At 34.5% G+C, this 24,272-nt stretch overlaps 1 protein-coding gene and 1 non-coding gene across 8 annotated transcripts in view; both read right to left on the reverse strand.

The window, feature by feature from the left end:
* Positions 1-24,272, reverse strand: part of LRCH2 (leucine rich repeats and calponin homology domain containing 2) — a 125,360-nt gene that overhangs the window by 19,604 nt on the left and 81,484 nt on the right. For 2 of the 7 annotated variants that reach the window (XM_038588110.1, XM_038588109.1), the window contains exons 13-20: positions 23,042-23,119; positions 21,212-21,277; positions 13,788-13,836; positions 13,590-13,706; positions 6,230-6,274; positions 4,113-4,163; positions 1,022-1,079; positions 140-252 (exon numbers count right to left, since the gene is read on the reverse strand). In XM_038588110.1, the coding sequence (XP_038444038.1) occupies positions 140-252; positions 1,022-1,079; positions 4,113-4,163; positions 6,230-6,274; positions 13,590-13,706; positions 13,788-13,836; positions 21,212-21,277; positions 23,042-23,119 (577 nt within the window). The remainder of the gene's footprint in view (positions 1-139; positions 253-1,021; positions 1,080-4,112; positions 4,164-6,229; positions 6,275-13,589; positions 13,707-13,787; positions 13,837-21,211; positions 21,278-23,041; positions 23,120-24,272) is intronic. The other 5 variants (XM_038588115.1, XM_038588112.1, XM_038588111.1 and 2 more) reach the window with 4 other exon arrangements.
* On the reverse strand, positions 3,651-3,779 carry LOC119868664. The gene has a single exon (XR_005386641.1). It is a non-coding gene; the product is annotated as a small nucleolar RNA SNORA35 (small nucleolar RNA).

A 24,272-nucleotide genomic window follows, 5' to 3' on the forward strand; every position in this document is an offset into this window, starting at 1 on the left:
ATATGCTACATATTTATATTACTAATCATTATATAATTCAAACTTCTAAAAAGCTTTGCAAATAAAATGCAGATACTTTGCTAATTTTCCAAGTTAAACCCATTTCGCAAAGCAGATCTGTAAGGTCAAGCTCACTTACATTCCGAAGTTGTCGTATTTGTTCTCGTTCTTCCCGTAGATGTTCCATCTTTCTTCTCATCGTAAATCCAGGATCTGCTGCCCCATATTCCTGACGAGATGAGCGGCTAAAAGCTATAAAAAGAGAAAGTTCCTAGCTTATCACAAGGCTAATAGGAAGACTCAACCAGTGGTGGGAAAAGAGGCATGATAATGAAGAATCAGTACAAAACTACATAAAACACTATTACTTATTAATACATTCTAAATATTTTTTCACAGATTATAACTGAAATCTACTTATCTGCACAACTGAAAGCAACAGGGAAGACAAGTGTAACGATTTCTACCACCTACACATGTTCTTATTTAAACATACTAGTTATTAAAAACTTATGATCCAGGTTAAAAATTATTATTGAACATAAATCTGCCTTTATTATATTTAAAGAAAAAGGAAATTATTCTTGAAGGTCAATACAGTTATTCAGGAATAAAAACTATAATTCAATACCTTGCCAAGTAACATGGATCCATTTTCTTTTGGGCTTGCCAAATGCGAAAAGATCCCTTTTTAAAACCACAATATAATGGAGTGCTATAATTTCAAACAGTGTTTGGTCTGCTGGCAGAGTGGTCATTCTAATAGCAGTCACAGTAGAGTGGAAATAAGACTGCAGTATATCTAAGGCAAAAAGCTGAGGTTTCAGGAGCTTGAAGGTAAAGAGGAAGAAAGAAATGGGGAACGGGAATTGGAAAGACAAATAAGGTTAAGAGAAAATTACTTTTAAGAGAGGGGAAAGAATCTATGTGTACTTAAAACTACGGAATCAATCCCACTTAAGCTGGAAAACTCTAGTTTCATATATAACCAAAAAATTTTAGTTGCAGAATATGCACTTACCTGATCTAGGCTTCAAGCCAAAAGGACCATGTGAAAAACCATCAGTTCTATCATATTCCTAAAAAAAAAAAAAAAAGAAATAAAACCACTTTTCTTTCAAAATAGTCAAGACAGTTATTTATATCCATTCCAACTTTAGATGTATTTATTTGTTTCCATGATTGGTGGAGTACAGAAAGGCAAACTGTATTTCAATTCAAATTGATACATTTCACTTTTTAAAAGTCTACAAATATTTGCTAATTGATCTGACTACATAAGCTTGCAAATACTTCCCTCTCCTAGTGTAAGGAAAAATAAAAATTACTGAATTACATAAAATAAATAGGTATTATTTTTTGAATGAAGAACCAGATTAAAGCCTCCACAAAAATTAAATAAGCTTCAATGAAAAGTAAATGGTTAGCAATATTTACTCAGTATCTACTAATGACCTGACATTTAGTAGATAATCTGAGACAAATATGCATATTCACACTAATAGGGGATGATAGCTGATATTAATAAATGATAAATTATCATCTCTTCTATTTGAATATACATTGTTTCGAAGTGCTTTCACACAGTGGTGTGCTGCTGAAAGAAATGGTATATTTTAAAAATCTGAGCTTGGAGTTAGAAAGTTTAGGCTAACTCTTGAGCAAAACATTTAATTTCTGTGACTATTTCTTCATACTTAAAATGGGGTGTTTGTCGTGAAGTAACTGAGATAACTAAAAGCACTTTGGAAATTGGGCTTGCCAAAGGTGAAAAGATCCCTTTCATAATTTCAGCAGTACCTTATTTAACATTTGCAATAGCTGTGAAGCAGCTGGCTTCAGTCACTTGTCTAGCATTCACTGACTGGAGTCAATAAATGATTGAGATTTACTGATTGGGAAATGTTCCAATCTCTTTAGCTTGGTAAAGGTTACCAATCTCTTTAGCTACAAAATCATGAGGATAATACCCAGCTCATGGGACTACTTTAGGTTCAAGTGTATAGACAAGCACTTTGTTAATAGTATAGTACTAGGAATGCGTGGGTGGCTCAGTTAGTTAAGTGTCTCTTGATTTAAAGTCAGGTCTTGATCTCAGGGTTTTGAGTTCAGGCCTCGTGTTGGGTTCCATGCTGGGCATAGAGACTACTTTTAAAAAAAAAGAGTGGCTCAGTCAGTTAAGCATCTGCCTTCAGTTCAGGTCATGACCCCAGGTCCTGGGACCAAGTCCTGCATAGGGCTCCCTGCTGAGCAGGGAGTCTGCTTCTCCTTCTGTCCTTCCCTTCTACTTGTCATCTCTCTCTTTCTCTCAAGTAAACAAATAAAATATTTTTAAATTTTTTTTAAATTAAAAAACAGTACAGTACTATACTAGGGGTGCCTGACTGGCTTAGTCAGTAGAGCATGAGACTCTTGATCTCAGGGTTGTGAGTTCAAAACCCATGTTGTACATGGAGCCTACTGAAAAAAAAATGTTTAATTAAATTTAAATTTAAAAAATAGTATAGTACTATACTGTTTTTTTTTTTTAAGATTTTACTTATTTATTCATAAGAGACACAGAGAGAGGCAGAGACAAAGGCAAAGGGAGAAGCAGGCTCCCCATAGGGAGCCCGATGCAGACCTCTATCCAGGGACACTGAGATCACGCCCTGAGCTGACGTAAACGCTTAACCACTGAGCCATCGAGGCGTCCCTATACTAATTGATTCTTTTTTTTACCTTTTTTTTTTTTTTTTACTAATTGATTTTTACCGTTTTCTTTCACAGACGAGATGGAAGTAATCAGAATTTTGTTGATTCTCTAAATCTTCTGCTGATTAACATGTTATATGCAGTTCCAGTTGAATGCTAGCTGAGCCACCAAAACACTTGTTCATCACCCTATCCATCCACAAGCTCACAGTTTGTCTTCATTATATTGGTTAAAGCATCATGAATTCCCCAAAACTTCATTTATCCAAATGTAAGCAAAATGTATTATAAAAGCAATATAATTTGAGAAAACTGGCACTAATACTCTCCCCATGAGCACAGATCATAAAATCATAAGGCAACCAGGGAACTAGTCACTTATATGCTTACATTTATTATAACTGAAAGTAAAAGAAAGGATTAACAAAAGCATGCAACAAAGACTAATTTTAGGATATCTTAATTTATATTGCTTTCTAAAAGAATGCAAACAATTTTACTTCTCATATAAATAATTTAGGAACATGTTTATAAAGCTAATATCCAAATCCATTTAAAACTTTCATAATGCAACTCATCCAAAACAATAAACAAATGATCCTGGCTTTTAAAAAAATTAACACTGCCTATATAAAACGAAATACCTATCTATGTAATTAACTAAAGTTATATGGTGAATATGGATGATCCAAACATTTAGACAAAGTTCTGAATTCACCAAATGAATACATAATTATTTATTACTAATGCCAACACACTTTTAGAACACTAAAGAAGGTAATCTGAAATAGAAAAGATACTGTTGCGAATTTTAAAATTTATCTCTTGTTGTAAAGTAATCCATCTAACTAAATTAGAAGAATCAATCACCAGAGTATTTGGGTGAGATCTCACAAATGCGAACTTTCACCCACCCCTTCTCCCCATGTTCTCCCTTAGGTCTAAGATGCCAGTAAATGTGTACCCTTCTGTCGATAGGAACAACCCACCACAGGGAAGTTTCTCGTGGAAAAAGGAAGTTTCTCTTGCATTGCTTTCAGACCTAATTGGCTATGAGAAAAACCAAAGGCCATTGCACAATGCTGAAGTACTTCTTTCAAATTTAAAATTGCAAAGCCGTTCTTATCATTTATTTCAAAATATAGATGAATTACAAAACAAAAGAATTTTATAAAGTCTTCTCTATGCTCTATAGGAATTTTCCACTAAGTAATTCAGGTGATATTATTATTATGAATATTTGTACAAAAGATGGTGTTCTTAAAATTTTTTATAGGCTAGATTTGTACAAATTAACCTACTGTGGATTTTTTAACATGGGTGAATAAATTATATTGTTTAAAAGAAAAAGAAAGATGAAGCTAGAGAGAAGAGACGAGGAAGAAACCTATGTAAACACATAAAAACAGAACTTGTACCTCAGATGATACTGGAGATTGTGGTGACATACTAGCATTATCACTGTCTTGCTAAAATAAAAAAATAAAAAGATGAAAGATGAAATTAAAATACAAATGATGATTTAGACATATAAAAGAAAAACCGAAAACTGTTTTGATCAATTGCTAAAGGAAGAATCTGGAAAATACTATCAACCACCTTGCCACTCAAAGTGTGGTCTGTGAACCAACAGCTTCAGCACCCTTTTGGAGTTGGTGAGAAATGCAGAATCTCAGGCCAACCCTACACTTGCTAAACCAGACTCTATACTTCAGTAAGGTCCCCAGGTGATTGATTCATAAGCACTTTAAGGTATCAGAAGCACTACCTATTCACATCAAATATTTCTATAAATCTATTTCTTTTAAAGAACACAAATGAAAAAAATCTTTCCATATTTCTTAGAAGAGATTCACATGTTATGATTAATTCCTGATGGGAAATGCCAATGGGATGGTACAATCCCATTGAGAGAGATACATGGAAGCATGCAAAATTTCCATCCCTCCAAGTAAGAACATTTTACCTGGGAAATTATGTGTATCTAATATAGGCTTAGAAATAATTAGAGAACTTAACTGCATAAAATAATATTAAACAATCCATGTTTTTTGAATGACTACCAACCAAATACAAAAATCTTCACATTTAACCTTGAATATGCATGCCACATAGGACATTCATTCAACATTCAATAAAAGATGATTGCTTACTATATGTCGACACTGTGCTAGACAACAGTGGAGTATTCAAATTGAGTAAAATATCATCCACTCAAGGATCTCTCAGTCTAGGGGGAACACAGATTCATTTGTACAGGTAATACAACCTTCTCAGTACAGTGTTAGAGCTATGTATGCATGGTATATGATGAGGCACAGGTAAGGGGCACCTAGAGAAATGGTAGGAGTGAAAGGGCAAATTTCCTGAAAAAGTGAAAAACTGAGTAGTGTGTTTACCAGAAAGAGAAGGAAGGGAACAACATTCCAAGATGAGAGGACAAGGACAAAGGCACAGAAGCAAAAATGAAACGATGATGCAGAAAACCTTTGAGCAGTCCATATTGCTGGAGAGTACTGAAAAGCAAGAAAAAAAACAGAACAGATCATGAGCTGAGGCTGATGTGCTAAGAAGGGGTCTGATCAGGAAGGACCAAGAATTTATCTTCTAAGTGACAGGACATAGTGAAGGTTTCTAAGCAAGGGGATGACCTCATCCCGTTTTTGTGTTCTTTGGAGTAATCATTGTGGCTTGCAGAGAGGACAATGGACTGGAGAAAGGGAAAAGAGCAAGGATGCTATTGTGGTGGTACAGGCAAAAAATGCTAAGGCCCATGCCAGGGCAGAAATAGCAGAAATACAGGTGGAAAATGTATTCAAAATACTTCAGTATCAAAAAGAAAAGTTAGTTCTTTGGTAACATTAGATATTAAAGCAGGCAAGACCAAAGTGGATATAAAACACAAAGGGACAGAGACAATAGCCAAGCTGAACCTCTAGCTCAGGGTTCAGCAAACATTTTCTGTGTGATTCCATTACCTAAAATTAAAGTTTTCAGAAGCCCTGCAAAGTACTCAATATCAAATTAACTACCAATCCCTCCAATCAAAAATACACAAAGCTTAAGTATTTATGGTGATGACACAGTGTCATTTCAAAAATGCTAGGCTGCTGCATAATTTTAAATGGTAAGGTAGAAAAATTTATAATAATGCACAAACTATAGCAACCTAATTTTTAAAAATGTTAAAACAGTACACAGAATTTACAGAAAAAGATTAATAAATGCCAAAAGAATCTCAACTGACTACGAGGTTGATTTAGTAAGACAGAAGATGAGAAAATGTAAAAGACAAATGTTAATAGAATTCTAAAACTGAACTATCAGAAATTCTGTTCAAAATAAAGGATATATGGAAACTATATAATTAAATTAATAACCGCATGGTGATACTCAGTTTTTATTATTGGAAAAAAACATGCATTAAATCACTAACCAAGAAACTGACAGAGGTGTTACATTTTACTCTGATGAACCAACTACATATGAAAAGTAAACATTTTAAATAATTGCTACTATCACCCTCTTTTCTCACCTCATCGTTTTCATTGCCACTTGAACTCTTCCTTGATGATTTATACTGAAAAATATTTAAAACATACACTTTATTTTTCTTTGAACATATGAATTCTCTACCAGTAAATTATACGTGAGGTTTATTCATATTTTGGCACTTTTATTAAATTATCTGATACTAACATTAATTATATAACCAGTTTAAACAATCTTAACACTTATTAATAGCTAATACATGGAGGGCTTTCATGTGCAAGGCATCGTTCTATATATCTAGCAACATTTCCTTCCTGAGCCGATCCACTTCCCATTCAACTCAGGTTTCCTATCTGAAAGTTGTCTTAAACTCTTCAGTTTTCTTAATCCACTATATCCAAAACATCATTGTCAATTCTTTTTGTAATCTCTCTGACTTGCTTCTTTTGAATTCTTAAAACTACCAATTTATCCTAGGGCCCCATTACCTCCCACCTAGATGGTAATCGCCCCATTCAAAAATGCTATCTATTGTTAAGAAACCTACTGATTTCAGGTAAGAAAAACCATAACGTTAGGTATATATATTGACCATACAATAACAGTAATAATGATAATAGCTAATACTTATATTAGTGATTACTATGTACCAGGCACTGACAAAAGTATGTTACACATATCAACCCATTTGATTGTCCTAACAACACTAAAGTAAATATTATTATCTGCATTTTATACTGAGGCACCAAGGTCATATGCTTAAAATAAAAAATGCTACTATGTCAAAAAGCTTTGTTTTTACAATCAAGAATTACAGAAATACAGAATGACAACCACCAAAGTTCTTATTTCACCACCAAAGGACTTATTAAGTCCTCTAGGGTTCTTATTTCTAACTCCTCCTCACCACAAATAATCCTGCAAATTAATGGTAGATTAAAACATTCAAAACACTATTTGCATCTTATGATTCCCCTACTGAAAAACCTACTTTCAAATTATGTTCAACTTTCCTTGCCTGGCATTCAAAGTTCTATTTAATGGCCCCCTTTCTTATGCAGCTTTATATTCCATAACTCTTGGAAAACTAGATCTATCTGATAGCTCAACCACAGATTGGAAGGCAAGCAGTATATTAGGGATTACAAACACCAGACCTAAATTCCTCCATTGTCTCTCCAGTGATGTATGACAACTACCCTACGCATGATGCTTGCTGACAATACATTGTCTTGGTTCTATTCTACTTCAACAAAAGAATGACATTTGCACAGCAGACCCCAGGACCTGAAGATGGCCATCAGTCATCCAAGTAAAGGAAAAGAAACTCATGGATGTCAAAACAGAGGAGTTGCCAAACTGAATACTGTTGCAGGATCTCGCCTCTAAAGATACCGGTTGGAGTGTTTCAAAGAAGTTACTACCAGTATTACAAGTATGTCAATGTGAAGAAAAGGAACATCATCGAGGTTTCAATGTTGCTGGAATATTACATGCTTTTCAACCACTGCCTTTCATACAAGGAACTCAAACATGAACAGCTACACAAGTACCACTGAAGAGGGCACAGTCTATATTCCTGGCCATGACCTTTGTAGGGTAGATTTTTGTAGAGCAAAAATCCCTGATATTTGCTGGATCCTTTCATATTTTAATTGAGAATTAATACCGGATAAAGGATGATTGGTACAAAAACAAAAAACCAAACAAAAGAATGACATTTGAGTGAATAATAAGCTAGTATTTATTAAATGTATACCTTGGGGCAAGTGCTATTCTCATAGCCATTTTACATTATTAAGTAATTCAGCAGTTATAATAATCTTGTAAAAAAAGATACAATTAGAGTCATTTGGGGATAGAAAAAAATTAAGCTCAGCAAGGTTAGGTAATTTGTCAAAGTCACACAGTCAATATCTAAGTTAAAAACTGGAACCAACGTGGTTTGATTCTAGAAGCCAAGGCTCGTGCTCGCTTCAGCAGCACATATATTCTAGAAGCCAAGGCTCTTAACCACTATCTCTAAATCCTGAATGATTAGTAGAAGTTTGCCAGGAATAAAAAGGGCTAGTGGGCATTCTCAGAAGAAGGAAAGCACAAACTAATAAAAAAAAAAAGCTCAGCCTATGCAGAAAACAAAGAATAGCCAGATGGCGGAGCGCCTGCGTGGCACAGTCAGTTAAGCATCAAACTCTTGGTTTTGGCTCAGGTGGTGATCTCGAAGTTGTGAGATCGAGAACCCTGTTAGGCTCCATGCTCAGCTGGGAGTTGGCTTGAGATTTCTCTCTCCCTCTCCCACCCTCCCTCCCACCACACTTTCTCTCTAAAAAAATAATAAATAAATAAGCCTTTAAAAAAAAAAGTAGCAGTATGGCTAGTGAGGAGAGTGAATTGTGGCAGGTAATAAACCTTAGAGATTAGGGGATCATGGCATCTGAAGTTTTTTAAAAGTCTAAATTTTGTGTTATTGATAATAGACAGGGAAGAAACAAATTTAAGCCAGGGTTTTCTCAAAGGACTGTGAAGCTACAGAAAGGGAACAAATGAAGAAGTTATTACAATTGCCTAGACAAGAATGAGGGTTCCAACCAAAGCAAGGGCAGTGAAGATGTAGAAGAGGTGGCAAATTAGAGAAAGAGGACATATAATTAATATCTTAGTGATGATTGGAGGAATGAGAGAGGGAAAGATCAAAGAGGACTGAGGTGTAGAGCTGAGACAACTGGACAGACACTGCTGCTATTAACGTGAATAAATAGGGAGGAGGAGCAAGTTCCATGGGGGAGAAGGGTAAGAGGCAGAGACAGATTGACCTTGAAATACATGTAAAGCATCCAGACAATTAGAAACACAGGTCTGGAAACCAGAAAAAAAACTACGGGATGTAAATTTAGACCCACCAGAATATGAGACATCTGGAGTCATAAAAGCTTCAGAGGGAGTTTTTAGGGTAATGAAAAGAGAATGAGCCCCTAAGAGCAAGCAGAAGAAAAGTCAGAAAACCCAAAAAAATCCAAAAAACCCAGAAGAACCAAGAAAGAAAAATTATTTAGAAACCAAGAAAGGAGTTTCAAGAAAAGAGATGTGGCCATCACTGTCAAATTCTTAGGTACATGTTAAGCTCTAGGTAAGGGGCTATGTCAATGGAGAAATGGATGTGGAAGCCAGACTGTGGTGGGTTAAGGAGTAATCAGAAACTAGGATGTAAAAATTTAAATTTGGCCTAAAGAAAAAGAGACAAGGCAACAGCTGCAAGGGGACTCGGGAATAATTGTAGAGGTCTGAGAGCATGTATCAGATGGAAAGTAAAGAGATGGAAAGGATGTATTAGAGTAAGTGAATAACTGATAAAGGAAAGAAACAGAGCATAAAGAGGTTAAGAACATAGATAATGAGATTTGTGTTATTGTTACTCAACTACACTTCTAATTTAAAATATTTATCACATTTGAAAACTCAGAAAGGTACTACTTTGCATTACCACACAGATTTAAAAGTCCTAACACTCAAAACCTAATATATACATAGATCTGAAGATATTCCATAAGTTCAACTTTTATTCAATCAACTCAGCTGTCCACTATCCTCAATTAGCATTAGTCTGAATAACTGAAATTTATTATATCGGAATTCAAATAATAAAGACCTGTTTACAAACCAGAGAAACAAAAAGGTCAGATCACTTCTGTATCTTATGTTAATTTCACAGGAGAGACAGTAACTTGTGTACAAATTCTGACTCCTAACAACACAAATCAGGTTATTTCACAAACCCAGTTGGCTTCCCTATTCCAGTATAAAATTAACCATGATCAGAGAAAATATATAAAAATATTTTTCTGGGCATTAGCCTCTAAATGAAAAAATACTGTATTTATGAAAGCAGGTATGTATTTTAAGGGTCATTATAATGTTTTATCACAGCAGTAATTAAGATAGATTTGAAGACAAATATACAGGGCATTTCAATAAAGCAAATAATCCTTAAGACTAATAGAGTATTTAATCTAATGTTTTTTAACTTTCTTGTTTAGAAATCAATCATCTAATGCATTTAGAAATCCATGATGTTATTATTCTTAGAAGAAATCAAAGCTAATTTATATTAAACATAATTTATCAAAAAATTAGATGTTCTTATTTTGTTGTAAATCTTATTAAAAGCATTAACACATTTCCATAAAATGTAAAGAAATCTCTTTCTATAAGAGATTTTTAATAAAGTAACGTATTTCCTGAAATACCTTTACTTTGAAAGATGCAGTGACTTTATTTTGGCAACGAGGACATTAAATTTTATTTAGTAGAGTAGTAATCTACACAGAAGTGGTCTGGAAGTCTAGAAGAGTTAGTGTAACTCTCCTACAATGATTTACTTACTCGTATAATCTGACCCAATTTATCATCTTGCTCACATAATCTGGCCAATATATTGAAACATTTTTTACTTAGTTTCTGGGGCTTACCTGAAAAACATTACTATCCAAAATCAGTCTTGGCAACTGAGAAATAATTAATGAAGAGACCCACATACACAAACATATGCACACTTTCAATAAATATACTGAATAACAACACCACCATTAAATATGTACCATGGAACACAAAGAACTCTTGTGGCTCAGTCATTTATATGTATTAGGATAAAGTTGCACAAAAGCTCTGTATGTTCCTCAACACCACAAAGCTAAGGGGCTATCGCTGAGTGAGCTTGGTGATATTTGGATATACATTTCTAAAGTAGTATATTTTAGTGTTTAATGAACTATAAATCCAAATTAAGTTCAGTAATATATCCTATGAATAACCCTTTTGATTCTTGGAAGATGGGTAATTAAGAGAAATTTTATTTTTTTTTATTTTTTTTTTAATTTTTTATTTTTTTTTTTTTATTTATGATAGTCACAGAGAGAGAGAGAGAGAGGCAGAGACACAGGCAGAGGGAGAAGCAGGCTCCATGCACCGGGAGCCCGACGTGGGATTCGATCCCGGGTCTCCAGGATCGCGCCCTGGGCCAAAGGCAGGCACCAAACCGCTGCGCCACCCAGGGATCCCAGAAATTTTATTTTTGAAATAAAGATACTTTATAGAAATCAATGACATCTTAAGCAAGAAAATACTGGCAATTCTGAATAATTTTTTAAAGATTTTATTTATTTATTCATGAGAGACACAGAGAGAGAGGCAGAGACATAGGCAGAGAGAGAAGCAGACTCCCTGCAGGAACCCTGATGTGGGACTTGATCCCCAGACTCCAGGATCACACCCTGGGCCAAAGGCAGGCGCTAAACCACTGAGCCACCCAGGCATCCCATGAATAATGGTTTTGACTCAGAGAGTAGTATCTCAGGTTTTTATCTTTTTTTTTTTTTTTTTTACATCTTAGGAAAAATTTGTTGACATTCAATTTTTTTGCAGTATCCTAACACTGACATCTTCTGACTATTGAGGAGAACTACATATCTCCTTAAAATATTTCCCAGTGACTAAGCTTATCTTTGTACCCACTTTATTAAAAGTATGGAAGAAATTAACATTTCTTGAATGATGGATAATGTAATGGACATTTCAAAGAGGATCTCATTTGATCTCTTAGCAACTTACAAAATAGAAATATTATAGGAGATATGTTTAAGCCTTAAAAAATAAAATACTTATCAACAAATGATACTATTAAATCAAAGAACTATTTTTTAAAGGCTTCTGTTAAGGCTTTACTGAGATCTTCACTTGGGTTACTGTAAAGTATTTTTAAAAACAATAAATTGTATTGATTTGAAAGTTTCGTTTGATATTAGACTATCCACAGTAGGTAAACAGGCAGCGCAGCATAGGCTCTAGGTTCAAATCTTGACTTGGCTGTTTATTAGCTAAGTGACATGATGTATATTAGTTAGCCTCTCTGTGCCTTAATTTACCCATCTGTAAAATAGGAATGATAATTGTACTTACTTCATAGGGTTGCTATGAATATTAAATGAGTTGATATTTGTAAAGTCCTTAGAACAGAGTGTCTGGCACTTAATAATTGCTATACAAGTGTTTTTGATAAATTACCAAAATTTATATGCTTTTACTTTACTAGTAGATCAAGTAAATATCAAAATCTCTTCCATTAGTCAGAAAAATTAAAATTTCTCATTCGTCAGGTTTTATCTACTAACAAATTTTACTATGTGCCTTTGTTCAACGTCCTATAAATTGAAAGAGGAGATTTTAAAACAAATGTCAGAATATAACTGCAGATCTGTAAAGACTTGGGATAAACAGATTTTCGCCATTACTGACCAGGGTTCTGCTTAGAAGGTCCTTGTTTTTTTTTCCTTTTTATTTCTTCATTATCTCTCATACTGACCAGGTACCATGAAGCTCAATAAAAGGATTCAGTAATTACTTGTAGAAGGATGAAACTTATCACAGACTTGTTAAGTCACATAACATTTTTGTTTTGCTCATATGATACTCCCTACTTCCAAATATGTTATATTCCCATATAAGGAAATACATCAATGTGTACAGATAACCACTTTTACCAGAGAAAAACATAAAATATAATCCTATCCATTAGAGATATAAACTTCAAACTACCTATAATTTAGCACAGAACTATGTATTTACATAAAATTGTTATTATTACATAAAAATTAGGCTTTGGGAAACAGAAAGGGCACAAAGACAACAGAATTTGCCATTCATGGGGCAGGAAGCTTATCTGCACTGTCCAATAATGGATTCTGACTAGTACTGAAGATTAAGCTAATTCCACTGATATCTACAAACGTAGCAGACTTTAACCACAAATGAATAATACTACAATACTTACAAAGGTGTACACAGTAAAATTTCATTAAAACCCTGCTACCTAGAAATTTGGGATGATTCAAATAGTCTAAACTTTTAATTTAGCTGAAAGATCGTCTTAAGAAATCTACTAAGGTAGGAAGAAGAAAAAATGGGGTACAAACACTTTCAAGCATTTTTAGAGCCATGTAAATAGCATTTATTTAGACAGAAACAGTTAACTGCTAATTGCAAATACATGTGAACTATATACCGAAACAAATCTAACAAAAGACCTATTCTAGGCAATTCTTTTAAAACATAACTACATATTGCTATAACTAGCAGTATAGCAAACATTCATCCTTCATGTCAAGTATCTGGTAAATCACAATTCAGATTGATCTGCAATGTCATTCTTAATTATTCTGAATTATTGAGATTTTATGTATTTAACTGGATAATATTATCTATATCCATGCATGTGGGAAACCAAGATAAAATAATACATTTATTATATGTAACTAGAGTTACAGTCTACCTTATTAACATGAAACTGATAAAACTAAAAGTAATAATTACAATGTAAATTTTGCAGTTTAATATATATATAAATAAAGTACCTTGAAATATTCTTTTCTAATCTGTTTGCTCCGCCTTCTTTCTTCACTCTGCCAGATTATAGGTTGAGATTCTGGCCACTGCTGTTCATCTATTTGATCCTTCTGATTTTCTAGGGGCTATAATGAGACAATTTCTTTTAACTAAATAAATGACATAAATAAAATATTAGATATAACAGTAATTCATTTTTCTCTTACCTGCCATGTGAGGGGTGATAACGGTGAATTAACTTCATCTGCTGAGACACTACAAAATTAAAGATGTCTTCATATGTTAAAAAATTTAGAATTATTCTTAGGTATTTATTATGAACAATATAATGTTGTCTCTCGCTCGCTCTCTCTTTTTTTTCTACCAGAAATCTAAAAGACTTTATCCATGTCTATGGTTTAAACTACATAAAACTTAAAAGTTGACAAAAATATATTAAGTTCCCAATCGCTTTTATTCCTTTAAAAAAAAGGACTACTCTAAGGACTTTTTAGAGGCCAAAAGAAATGTTATACCTAGACATACAATGAAAAACCAGATGTTTTTAATGATTACATTAAATCACTACCAAAAACAAACAAAAACCTAATAATTTCTTTATACAGACTTATTTTGTTTAAATGCCAAAGAGATTAGGGGAGTAATTTCTCTCTGACTATTGAATTACTGATTATGAACCTCTAACCCTTTATTCTGACACACAGGGTCTATGGTAGAAATTCTTTTCATCTATTTTTGTCAGGAAAAGTAGACTGTACATGTTGTTGTTAAGTGGCCAATTTGAACAAAAAGTTCCTTTGGAAAAAATACACAGACAAAATGCCCACTAGAGCTGTTATTATTCAACACTGTTGTAGAACTTCTCTATTATACAGGAAGAAAAAAACATTTAAATATTAGAGAGAAAGAAACAAATTTTCAAAATTTAGAGAAGACATGATTATCCAAGGGGGAAAAAATCTATTATTATTAAAAGAAGGTTACCAGTTATAAAAAATATACAAAACTTAATAGCTTTCTCATATATCAATATATTGATAACAAGCTATAAAATATATCAGGAAGAAAATGTTCATAAAAGGAAGGAAAAGCAAAAATACTAGGAACAAACTTAATTTAGACATGCATAAGATCTACATCAAAAACTACCCAAGTCAGGGCACCTGAATGGCTCAATCAATTAAGCATCTGACTCTTGATTTTGGCTCAAGTCATGATCTTGGGGTTGTGAGATGGAGCCCTGAATTGGGCTCCATGCTCAGCACATGGAGCCTGCTTGGGATTCTCTCTCTCTCTCTGCCCCCACCCGACCCTGTTCCCTGTTTGTGCTCTCTCTCTCTAAAAAAAGAAACATAACTACAAATGTCTAGTAAGAAAATTGAATAACTGGAAAGTTCTTAGAAAGACAAAATATTATAACTTCTTCAAATTAATTGACAGCTGAAATACACTATAATAAAAAACAGAAAGGATGTATTAGAAATTTGATAAAAGAATTTCAAAGTTAATTTGGAAGTACAGATGATAAAGAAAAGTTATATAATAAAGGGGACTTCCCTGCTAGGAAATCACATATATTCTACTAAATTAATTAAATACCACTAGACCCAGAATTTATAAATTTTCCAGTGGAAGACAAGTACAGAACCACAAATATAACAACTTGTGATTTAAAAAATGAAATTTACAATTGTTATAGAAATGATAGGTTATGCAGCAAATAGTGTGGAGACAACTGGTTAACCAATTACAAAATACACACAGAAAGAAAGAAAAACGGGGAGTTGGATAAGAAAAAGGAGAGAGGGAGCAAAAAAGAAGAAAAAATTAAATACTTCACCTCATATCAAAAACCAAAATTCATGACTAAAAGATTCAAATATAAATAAAGATGAAATTGCAATAAGTATATGAAAAATACGGGCAGTAAGCTTTTAAATGTTGAGGCAGAGGGAGTATATGGAAGAATCAAACTAAATACTGACAAAACACACAAAATGTAAGAATTAGACTCTGTATCTGGCCAAGATAGAGTAACAGTGATCAGATTTATACCCTGACTAAAAACACTAAAAGAACAGACAAAATATATTAAATTCTGCTTTCCAAGACACTGAGTAAGAAAGAAAGAAAGAAAAAGAGACATTTATCCCTTACAGATGGGTAACAAAGAAGGCAAACCCCATAATTGCATCAGGTTGCTGCAGGAAGAGGGTTTCCAGGCTCCTAGCCCACAGAGGAGGAACCAAAGTAAGGCCCAGGGGGCTCCCTGAATTGAAGAGACAGAGCTGGGAGCCAGAGTAAAAAAGGTAGATGGAATTAACAGGACAAAGTAATAGAGATTAAGCAATGCACAGAGAAAGGATTTGAAGAGCTTTTACTCTACAGAAGCATTCTTCAAATTTTCAACAGAGTATTGCTCCCTGTTCAGCGGGGAGCCTGCTTCTCTCTCTCCCTCTACTGCTCCCCCTGCTTCTGTGCTAGCTTGCTAGCTCTCTCCGTCTCTCAAATAAATAAAATCTTTTTTAACAATTCAATCAGGAATGTTGAGGAAGCTAGAGAAAAAGTCTAAGCATGTTAAGTACAGACACGATAGACATAAAATAGATAAAAATCAAAGTTCAAGAGATGAAAAGTACAACATCCAAAATTGAAAATAAACTGGATGGGATTAACTGTAGACTGGACATTTAATAAGAAATGATTAGAGGGGTGCCCAGCTAGCTTAGCTGGTACAGCATAAAACTCATGTCTCAGGGCTGTAAGTCTGAGCACCATGCTGGGTATGATGATTACTTAAAAATAAAATCTTTAAAAGAAGAAATGATTGGTAAACATAAAGACTTAGTTTTTTGTTTTTTTTTTTTAACATAAAGACTTAGTAAAAGAACTATCAAAAATCAAACAAAGAAAGAAAAATACTGAACAGGGCTGAACAGAACCTCAGCAATCAGTGGGAAACCCCAAGTAGCCTAATATACATATAACTGGAATTCCAGAATAGGTCAGGGGACAGAAAGGATATTTGAAGAAATAAGGGCCCAAATTTTCAAATTTCATGAAAACAATAAACCCATAAATTTGAGAAGCTCAAAGAACTCCAAACAAAAGAAAAATGAAGAGAACTACAAGATACATCATAATCAAATTACTTAAAAACAAATAAATGATAAATAGAAAATGGAAACAGCAGCCAGAGAAAAAAGACACATTAGGTTCTATGAAACAAATGCTGACAACAGAATTTTCATAGGAAACAACACAATCCAGAGGACAGTAGAAAACTCTTTAAGGTACTGAAAGAAAACAAAAATGTCAACCTAAAATTCTGTACCAGCAAAGATTCAAAAATGAAGGTGAAACAAAGACTCTGTCATACAGAAGCTGAAAGGATTCAGCACCAGCAGCATTAAAGTTCCTTTCAGGTAGGAAGAAAATTATACTACATGGAAATATAGAGCTACACAAAGGAATACAGAGCTCTTAGAGATGGTAACTAAGGGAGTAAAGATAAAAGACATTATTCTGATTATTTTAATCTCTGTAAAGAAATAATCAACTATTTAAAGCAAAAATAATAACAATGTATTATGAGGTTTTAACATATATATAAGTAAAATGTATAGCAACAACACCACAGAGGCCAGAAGGGAAGAAACAGATGTATACTGTGGTAGAGTTATATATGAAATGGCATACCAACACTTGAAGGTAGACTGTGGTAAGTTAAACACTATACTTTAAACCCTAAAATAATTAGTAACAAAAAATTACAGCTAATAAGTCCATGAAGGAGATAAATAGGAGTCTTAAAATAAAATTAAAAAGAGGGGGCAGCCCGGGTGGCTCAGCGGTTTAGCACCGCCTTCAGCCCAGGGCATGATCCTCAAGACCCGGGATCGAGTCCCACGTCGGGCTCTCTGCATGGAGCTTGCTTCTCCCTCTGCCTGTGTCTCTGCCTCTTTCTCTCTTTCTCTCTCTCTCTCTGTCCCTCATGAATGAATAAATAAAATCTTTTAAAAAAAAGGCTATTTTAATAACTGAACTAAGAGATGGCTAGGGTGGAAATACATCAGTCAGGGAAAGACAAACATGATTTCACTCACATGTGGAATTTAAGAAACAAAACAGATGAACATAGGTGAAGGAAAGGAAAAATAAAGTAAGGGGAATCAGAGAGAGGGAGGCAACCATAAGAACTGTTAACTACAGAGACAAAACTGAGGGTTGCTGGAGGGGAGGTGGATTGGGGGAAGGGGTAACTGCGTGATGGGTATTAAGGAGGGCACTTGTGTTGAGCACTGGGTGTTGATGAATCACTCCTGAAATCAATACTACACTATATGTTAAGTAACTTGAATTTAAAGAAAAACTTGAAAGAAAAAACATAAAAATCATAAAGACAAATTAATAAATAAAATAAATAAAAATAAAATAAAATTTTTAAAAGATATGGCTAGAGCTAGGGTGGTAGGTGTGGAGGTGGTAAGATGTGATCAGATTCGGGTTATATTTTGAAGGCAGAGTCAACGAGATCTGCTAGTGGATTAGATATGGCATGTGAAAGAAAAGTGACATGTTAAGGTTGACTGAGGCTTTTGAGCTGAGCAACTAGAAGGATGAGTTTACATTTTCTGAAATGGGAAAAAATACAGGAAAAACAAGTTCAAGAGGTACAAGGAGGGATTAAGACTATAGTTTTAGAGGGGCACCTGGGTCGCTCAATAGGTTAAGCATATACCCTCAGCTCAGGTCATGGTCCCAGGGTCCAGGGATAGAGCCCCACATGGGGGACCCTCTTCAGCTGGGAGCCTTTTTCTCTCTCTCCTTCTGCCTCTGTCCCCTACTAGTGCTCTCTCTCAAATAAATAAATAAAATCTTACAAAAAATAAGAGTATAGTTTTGGAAAGTTAAGTTTCGTGTCTATTATACATCCAAGTGGAGATGTTAAGTAGGCAACAGGTTATACAACTCTGTGGCGCGTGTGTGTGTACACACACAAACGTGCAAATATTCATGCACACAGATAGAAAAAGAGTCTAAAGAGAAAAATACCAAAATACTATGACCTGTCATCTCTGAAGAGTGGGATAATAGTTGATATTTATTTGGGTTTTTTTCTTTGTGTTTGCTAAATCTTACAATTTTTCAAGAATAAAGCTACATTAATCTTATACTAGGAAATTTTTTATTTTGTTTTTAAGAAAAAAATTGAGTGATTATTTTGAAAATGAGAAAAGTAGAAGTAATAGTTATATGAAGGAGAGGCCAAGATTAGATATCACAGTGTTGAGGTTTGGGCAATTGGGGTTTTCTCAAGAGAATATTAGGAACCTAGGGAGGAAGCTTAGCATGGGAATGAAAGAAGGTAGGGGGGAAGTAATAACACAAACTTTAAGGAAAGAGAACATACAAGATAACAGAATCAGTATTCAAAAATGGAGGGAGTGGGTTAAATTCAATTACTGAAATTTGAGTAATGTTTCTAGACTTGAGTATAAAAACTCATCTTTATACTTGAACTCAATTCTGAACGCCAAAGTGGAAAAAAAGAAGAAAGGGGAGTCCCAGGAGAGAAATCAGGATATACAGAAGACAGAGATGGGAAACCATGCTAGAATAAGGAAAAAAGTACTGTTCCTAACAGCAAAAATTGCCACTGGAAGAGCGCATAAGGCTTAAGGTAGGCAGAAATTCACTTCAATCTTACAGTTAAGTCAAACATTTTCAGCTTTATCCTGAAAGTGATAAAGAACCAGTAGAAGATAATAGATGGGAGTCACACAGACTATTTTAGAACCGTCACTCTTATAACAGTGCAGAAGACAAGTTTAAAGGTAAGCAAAAGTGAAGAAAGAAGATATGTCTAGGGACTGTTACAGTAATCCAGGAGGAAAAGGATGGGGCCTATGCCAATCCGATTGTGCTAGGAATGGAGAAGTTGAGACAGATGTAAGTAATGTGAAGAAGCTCTAATTTTCTGGGCAGCCGCGGTGGTCCAGCGGTTTAGCGTCACCTTCACCCTGGGGCGTGATCCTGGAGACCCGGGATCGAGTCCCACGTCGGGCTCCCTGCATGGAGCCTGCTTCTCCCTCTGCCTCTCTCTTCCTCTCTCTCTCTCTCTCTCTCTCTCTCTCTCTGTGTCTCTCATGAATAAATAAATAAAATCTTAAAAAAATAATAAATATTTCAAAAAAAAAAAGAAGCTGTAATTTTCTGTTATTGACTAGATTGGGAAGGGTGCATAAGAGAAGTTTCTGGGACGCTTGGGTGGCTCAGCTGATAAGCGTCTGCCTTTGGCTCAGGGTGTGATCCCTGAGTCCCAGGATTGAGTCCCACATCAGGCTTCTGCATGAAGTCTGCTTCTCCCTCTGCCTGTGTCTCTGCCTCTCTCTCTCTGTCTCTCATGAATAAATAAATACAATCTTAAAAAAAAAAGAGAGAGAAGTTTCCTATAATTTCAAAGTTGCTGACAGGTGACTGAGTAGTGGGACATTCACTCAGGCAAACTATATAGGAGAAGAACTAAGTTTGGGAAAACATAAGTTCAGTTTAGACTGAGTTATCCAGGAAAAGATATCAGTGGTATGTGTGAATCTCAAGGAAGCAAAATGTTCTTTTTACCATATGTTAAGACATGGGGTTCTGGAACCAGACAACCTGGGCTTGAATCTTCACTGTATCACTTATAAACTGTGTGACCTTGAGCAAATTATGGAAATTTCTGAACCTCTGTTTTTTCCCTAATGAAATGGGGTAACAGTAACAACTTCATAGTTGTTATGAGGATTAAACGAGACAAGACATCTAACCCATTGAGAACAGTTTGCATATAACAAGCATTTAAGAAACGTTAATTCTCTCTGTGTTTACTTCTACAGCCACCCTACCTCCAGCCTTGGACCTTTATACTCCTGTAGAAATGACCCAGGAGTTGAACCTGATGCAAATTTTCAAACTGCCAAAAAGATAAATAGAAACTTTCAGGGTCTTCTAGTTCTCTGGAATTCATACATATTAACTTAGACCCTGTATTCACATAGAAGAACTTAGTAAAACCAAGGGATCCCTGGGTGGCGCAGCGGTTTGGCGCCTGCCTTTGCCCTGGGGCGCGATCCTGGAGACCCGGGATCGAATCCCACATCGGGCTCCCGGTGCATGGAGCCTGCTTCTCCCTCTGCCTATGTCTCTGCCTCTCTCTCTCTCACTGTGTGACTATCATAAATAAATAAATAAAAATTAAAAAAAAAAGAAGAACTTAGTAAAACCCAATTGAAATGAAATTAAAAAGTGAACGATAACAGAAAACAAACACAATGATGAAGAAACACATTCTGGCAGTAATACTCCTACAATAAATGGTTTACTGAGTTAATAAATGAACAAATGATTCTGTCATTAAGAAAAAATGCAGGTATGAGCACAAAAAGAGATCAAAATCCGTATTTTTGGATCTGTTTATATCAAAAGTAAATTTATCTGGTGCTATAACACATTTCTTCATTAAATTACCTAGTTATAGTAAATCTGTATCATTTATTCAATTAAAGCCCACATATGGGAACATCACTGTTAGAGAATCAAGCTTCATTTTAAAATATTAAACATAAGGACTAAAATATTTTTATACCTCTTTTCGCATTCCACAGTTTGTTTTGGCTTGTTTCTTGGGACAGAAGTTGAATGATTAAGAATCCTAGAAGTAAATTAGTACATTAATTCCAAAATACATTAAAAAGAAAAGTGTTAACGCATGATATAAAAGATCTCCATAATAAACTGCATCTGGTCCATGAAGATCTCTGCTAGAAAACAATGTTTAAATATCACTTAGATATATTTCCTATGGCTATCATGAAGGAATGAAGCCCACCAACTCTTCCGCACATCTTCTTTTATAAACCTTTTCTTGAGGTCTGGGTATCTTCTAAGCATGCTATTGCCCTGTGTGTATCTAACTTTTGGCTGAGACAGAAGATAAATAGATGCAGATTGTTTAGGTGCCATCATGACTGATTTCATTTTCCCAGCACAGCAAATAACACAAGTTATGCTGATGTAACAGATGATCATTTTGCCAAGAGCCAAATAACAAATCTTAATTCTAAATGTAAAGCCAATGTTAAAGTTCAATTCTTTAAAAAAATCTCACAAGTTTATTAAACTTTTAATACCCAAATAAGATGATATTTGAAGAAAACAAAAAAGAAAAGGAATGATAAAGCATCATGAGAGAACTATTTGTCCATAATTTTATAGAATTCTAAGTATTAATCTCAAAGTCCAAAGTAATGAATAACTTCCTTTAGCATAAGTCACTAACATATTTAAGAGTTCTTAATATTTATCTATTTACTATAGATTTAAATGTAACTTGCTTTTCAATTTTAAAGTTTAGTCTTATAAGGAATAAAATATGTCTTATTCAAGAAACTTTGGATGTCAACTATCAAAATAAAGAGGAGAAAACAATTTAAAATTAAACTACAGGGACGCCTGGGTGGCTCAGCAGTTGAGCAACTCCCTTTGGCTTGGGGCATGATCCTGGAGTCCTGGGATCAAGTCCCACATCGGGCTCCCTGCAAAGAGTCTGCTTCTCCCTCTGCCTATGTCTCTGCCTCTCTCTGTGTGTGTCTCTCATGAATAAATAAATAAAATCTTTTTAAAAAATAAAAATAAAACTACATATTTACTACTAAAAGATATCATAACCTAAAGATAAGTTGGTAATTACAGAAAGATGGTTAACATGAAGAAACCAATTTTCATTACCCCAGCTTCCTCACTAGCTTGGATGGATTAAAGCCTCTCTAGGAGGAAATCACAGTGAGGAGCAAAGGACAAGTATCACAGGCAATGCAATGTAGCTTTGCACCAAACAACTTTGAGATTAATAACACCTTTATTTTGCTTAGTATGGACATATACTAAAATTGCACTTAATCCTGAAATGCAAAAGAATTAAGGTAAAAAATACCTAGGACTATTAAGAAGAAATACATCTTTAAAGAGTGATTTTTAAAAACGAGATATAACAGTGAGAACTGTCCTGAGGAGTGAATGTCAGAATTATTGCAGTGGAGGGAGGTGGAAGAATCAAACTACAAGTGCCCTTACTATAGTAAATTCTGAATTCTCCTCAAACCACACTAGCATTGTGATTACTGATGTATATGAGTCATACTGAAGCAGAAAGATGAAAAAAAGTTGAGACCCATTTACCAATAAAATATATGTGAGAATTTTCCTATGTAAAAGTCTGTTTGTATGTGGATATTTAATGTTTTACTCTGATACTCAAAGTCAAAATAAACATGTGCTGTATCTAAATATCTGTTCTAGATAATAAACACATTTCCCTAATCCAGTTACTAGTACTGTATTTTAAGTAAATGACTATAAAATTCAGCTGCACCAACCTGGCCCCTTAATACTTAAGGCTTCCACAAACTCTAGATACCTTGATGCATGTCCTGCTGCTCTGGTCCTCTGGAAGAGTTTTTCACTGAATGATGCTCTATTACACAAAGGCCTCCATCTGTATTGACATTTCCCGTACATCAACCAAACCAAAAGGTGGGAGAAGTAAGATGTTTTGGGAGAGGACAGGTAAGTCATTAGTAAAGCAAGCAAAAAAGAAAAAATGGATAGATTTCAAGGGTTGAGAAAACTACCTAATTAGTAATAACAAGCTAGAGGTCAACGTGATGCTCCTCGAACTGGAATAGTCATATATATGATCAGGGAAAAAAAAAATCACATGAAATAAGTTATGTTTATAATTTCTATAATTCTAAACCAAAATAAGAAACTTCTCAAAATGTGATTTTCCTTTCCCATGATCCTTAATTATACTTCAATATAACTTTTCAAAACTACTTTTTTTTTATTTAGCCATATTACATAGTACTAAGAAGCACATCTTTCCACAATATGTGAAAACTCTCAGGACACACTTAGCTGTAAATAAAATAATTATGAAAAAGAAAGACATAATAGAAAATACTATACAAGTTACCAGGAATGAACATGCAATGGGAAATATTCAATTGAAGCTATTCACTGCAAAAGCTCACATAATCCTTTCTTTATGGTGATACCACACAAATTTTAAGAAGCCAGCTAAATATCAACTTATTCAGCCACATAATAAGAATATCTATATAAGAAAATGAACAGGGGGCATCTGGGTGGCTCAGTCAGTTAAGCATCCAACTCTTGATTTTGGCTTAGGTCATGATCTCAGGGTCATGAGATTGAGCCCCATGTTGGGCTCCATGCTCAGCACAGAGTCTACTTGAGACTCTCTCTCTCTCTCCCTCAGCCCCTCAATCCCCCAAAATAAATAAAATCTTTAAGAAAAAATAGAGAACAGTAACTATTTCCCTAACAATAAAATAGATAAGAGGGTTGGTGGAAATTTGAAGAATTAGCTAAGTAATTTAGAGAAGAACATTACAATAATTTTTTAAGATGATAGTTTTTTTAATTCCCCAAATTATAGTGAAGATTAAAAACTTACAGAATAGCTATTTTTTTAAGATTTATTAAAAATTTATTTATTTATTTATTCATGACAGACACAGAGAGAGAGAGAGGCAGAGACCAGGCAGAGGGAGAAGCAGGCTCCATGCAGGGAGCCTGACATGGGACTCGATCCCAGGTCTCCAGGATCACACCCTGGGCTGAAG

This window comes from Canis lupus, chromosome X (assembly GCF_011100685.1).
Source record: "Canis lupus familiaris isolate Mischka breed German Shepherd chromosome X, alternate assembly UU_Cfam_GSD_1.0, whole genome shotgun sequence".
Taxonomy (NCBI): domain Eukaryota; kingdom Metazoa; phylum Chordata; class Mammalia; order Carnivora; family Canidae; genus Canis; species Canis lupus.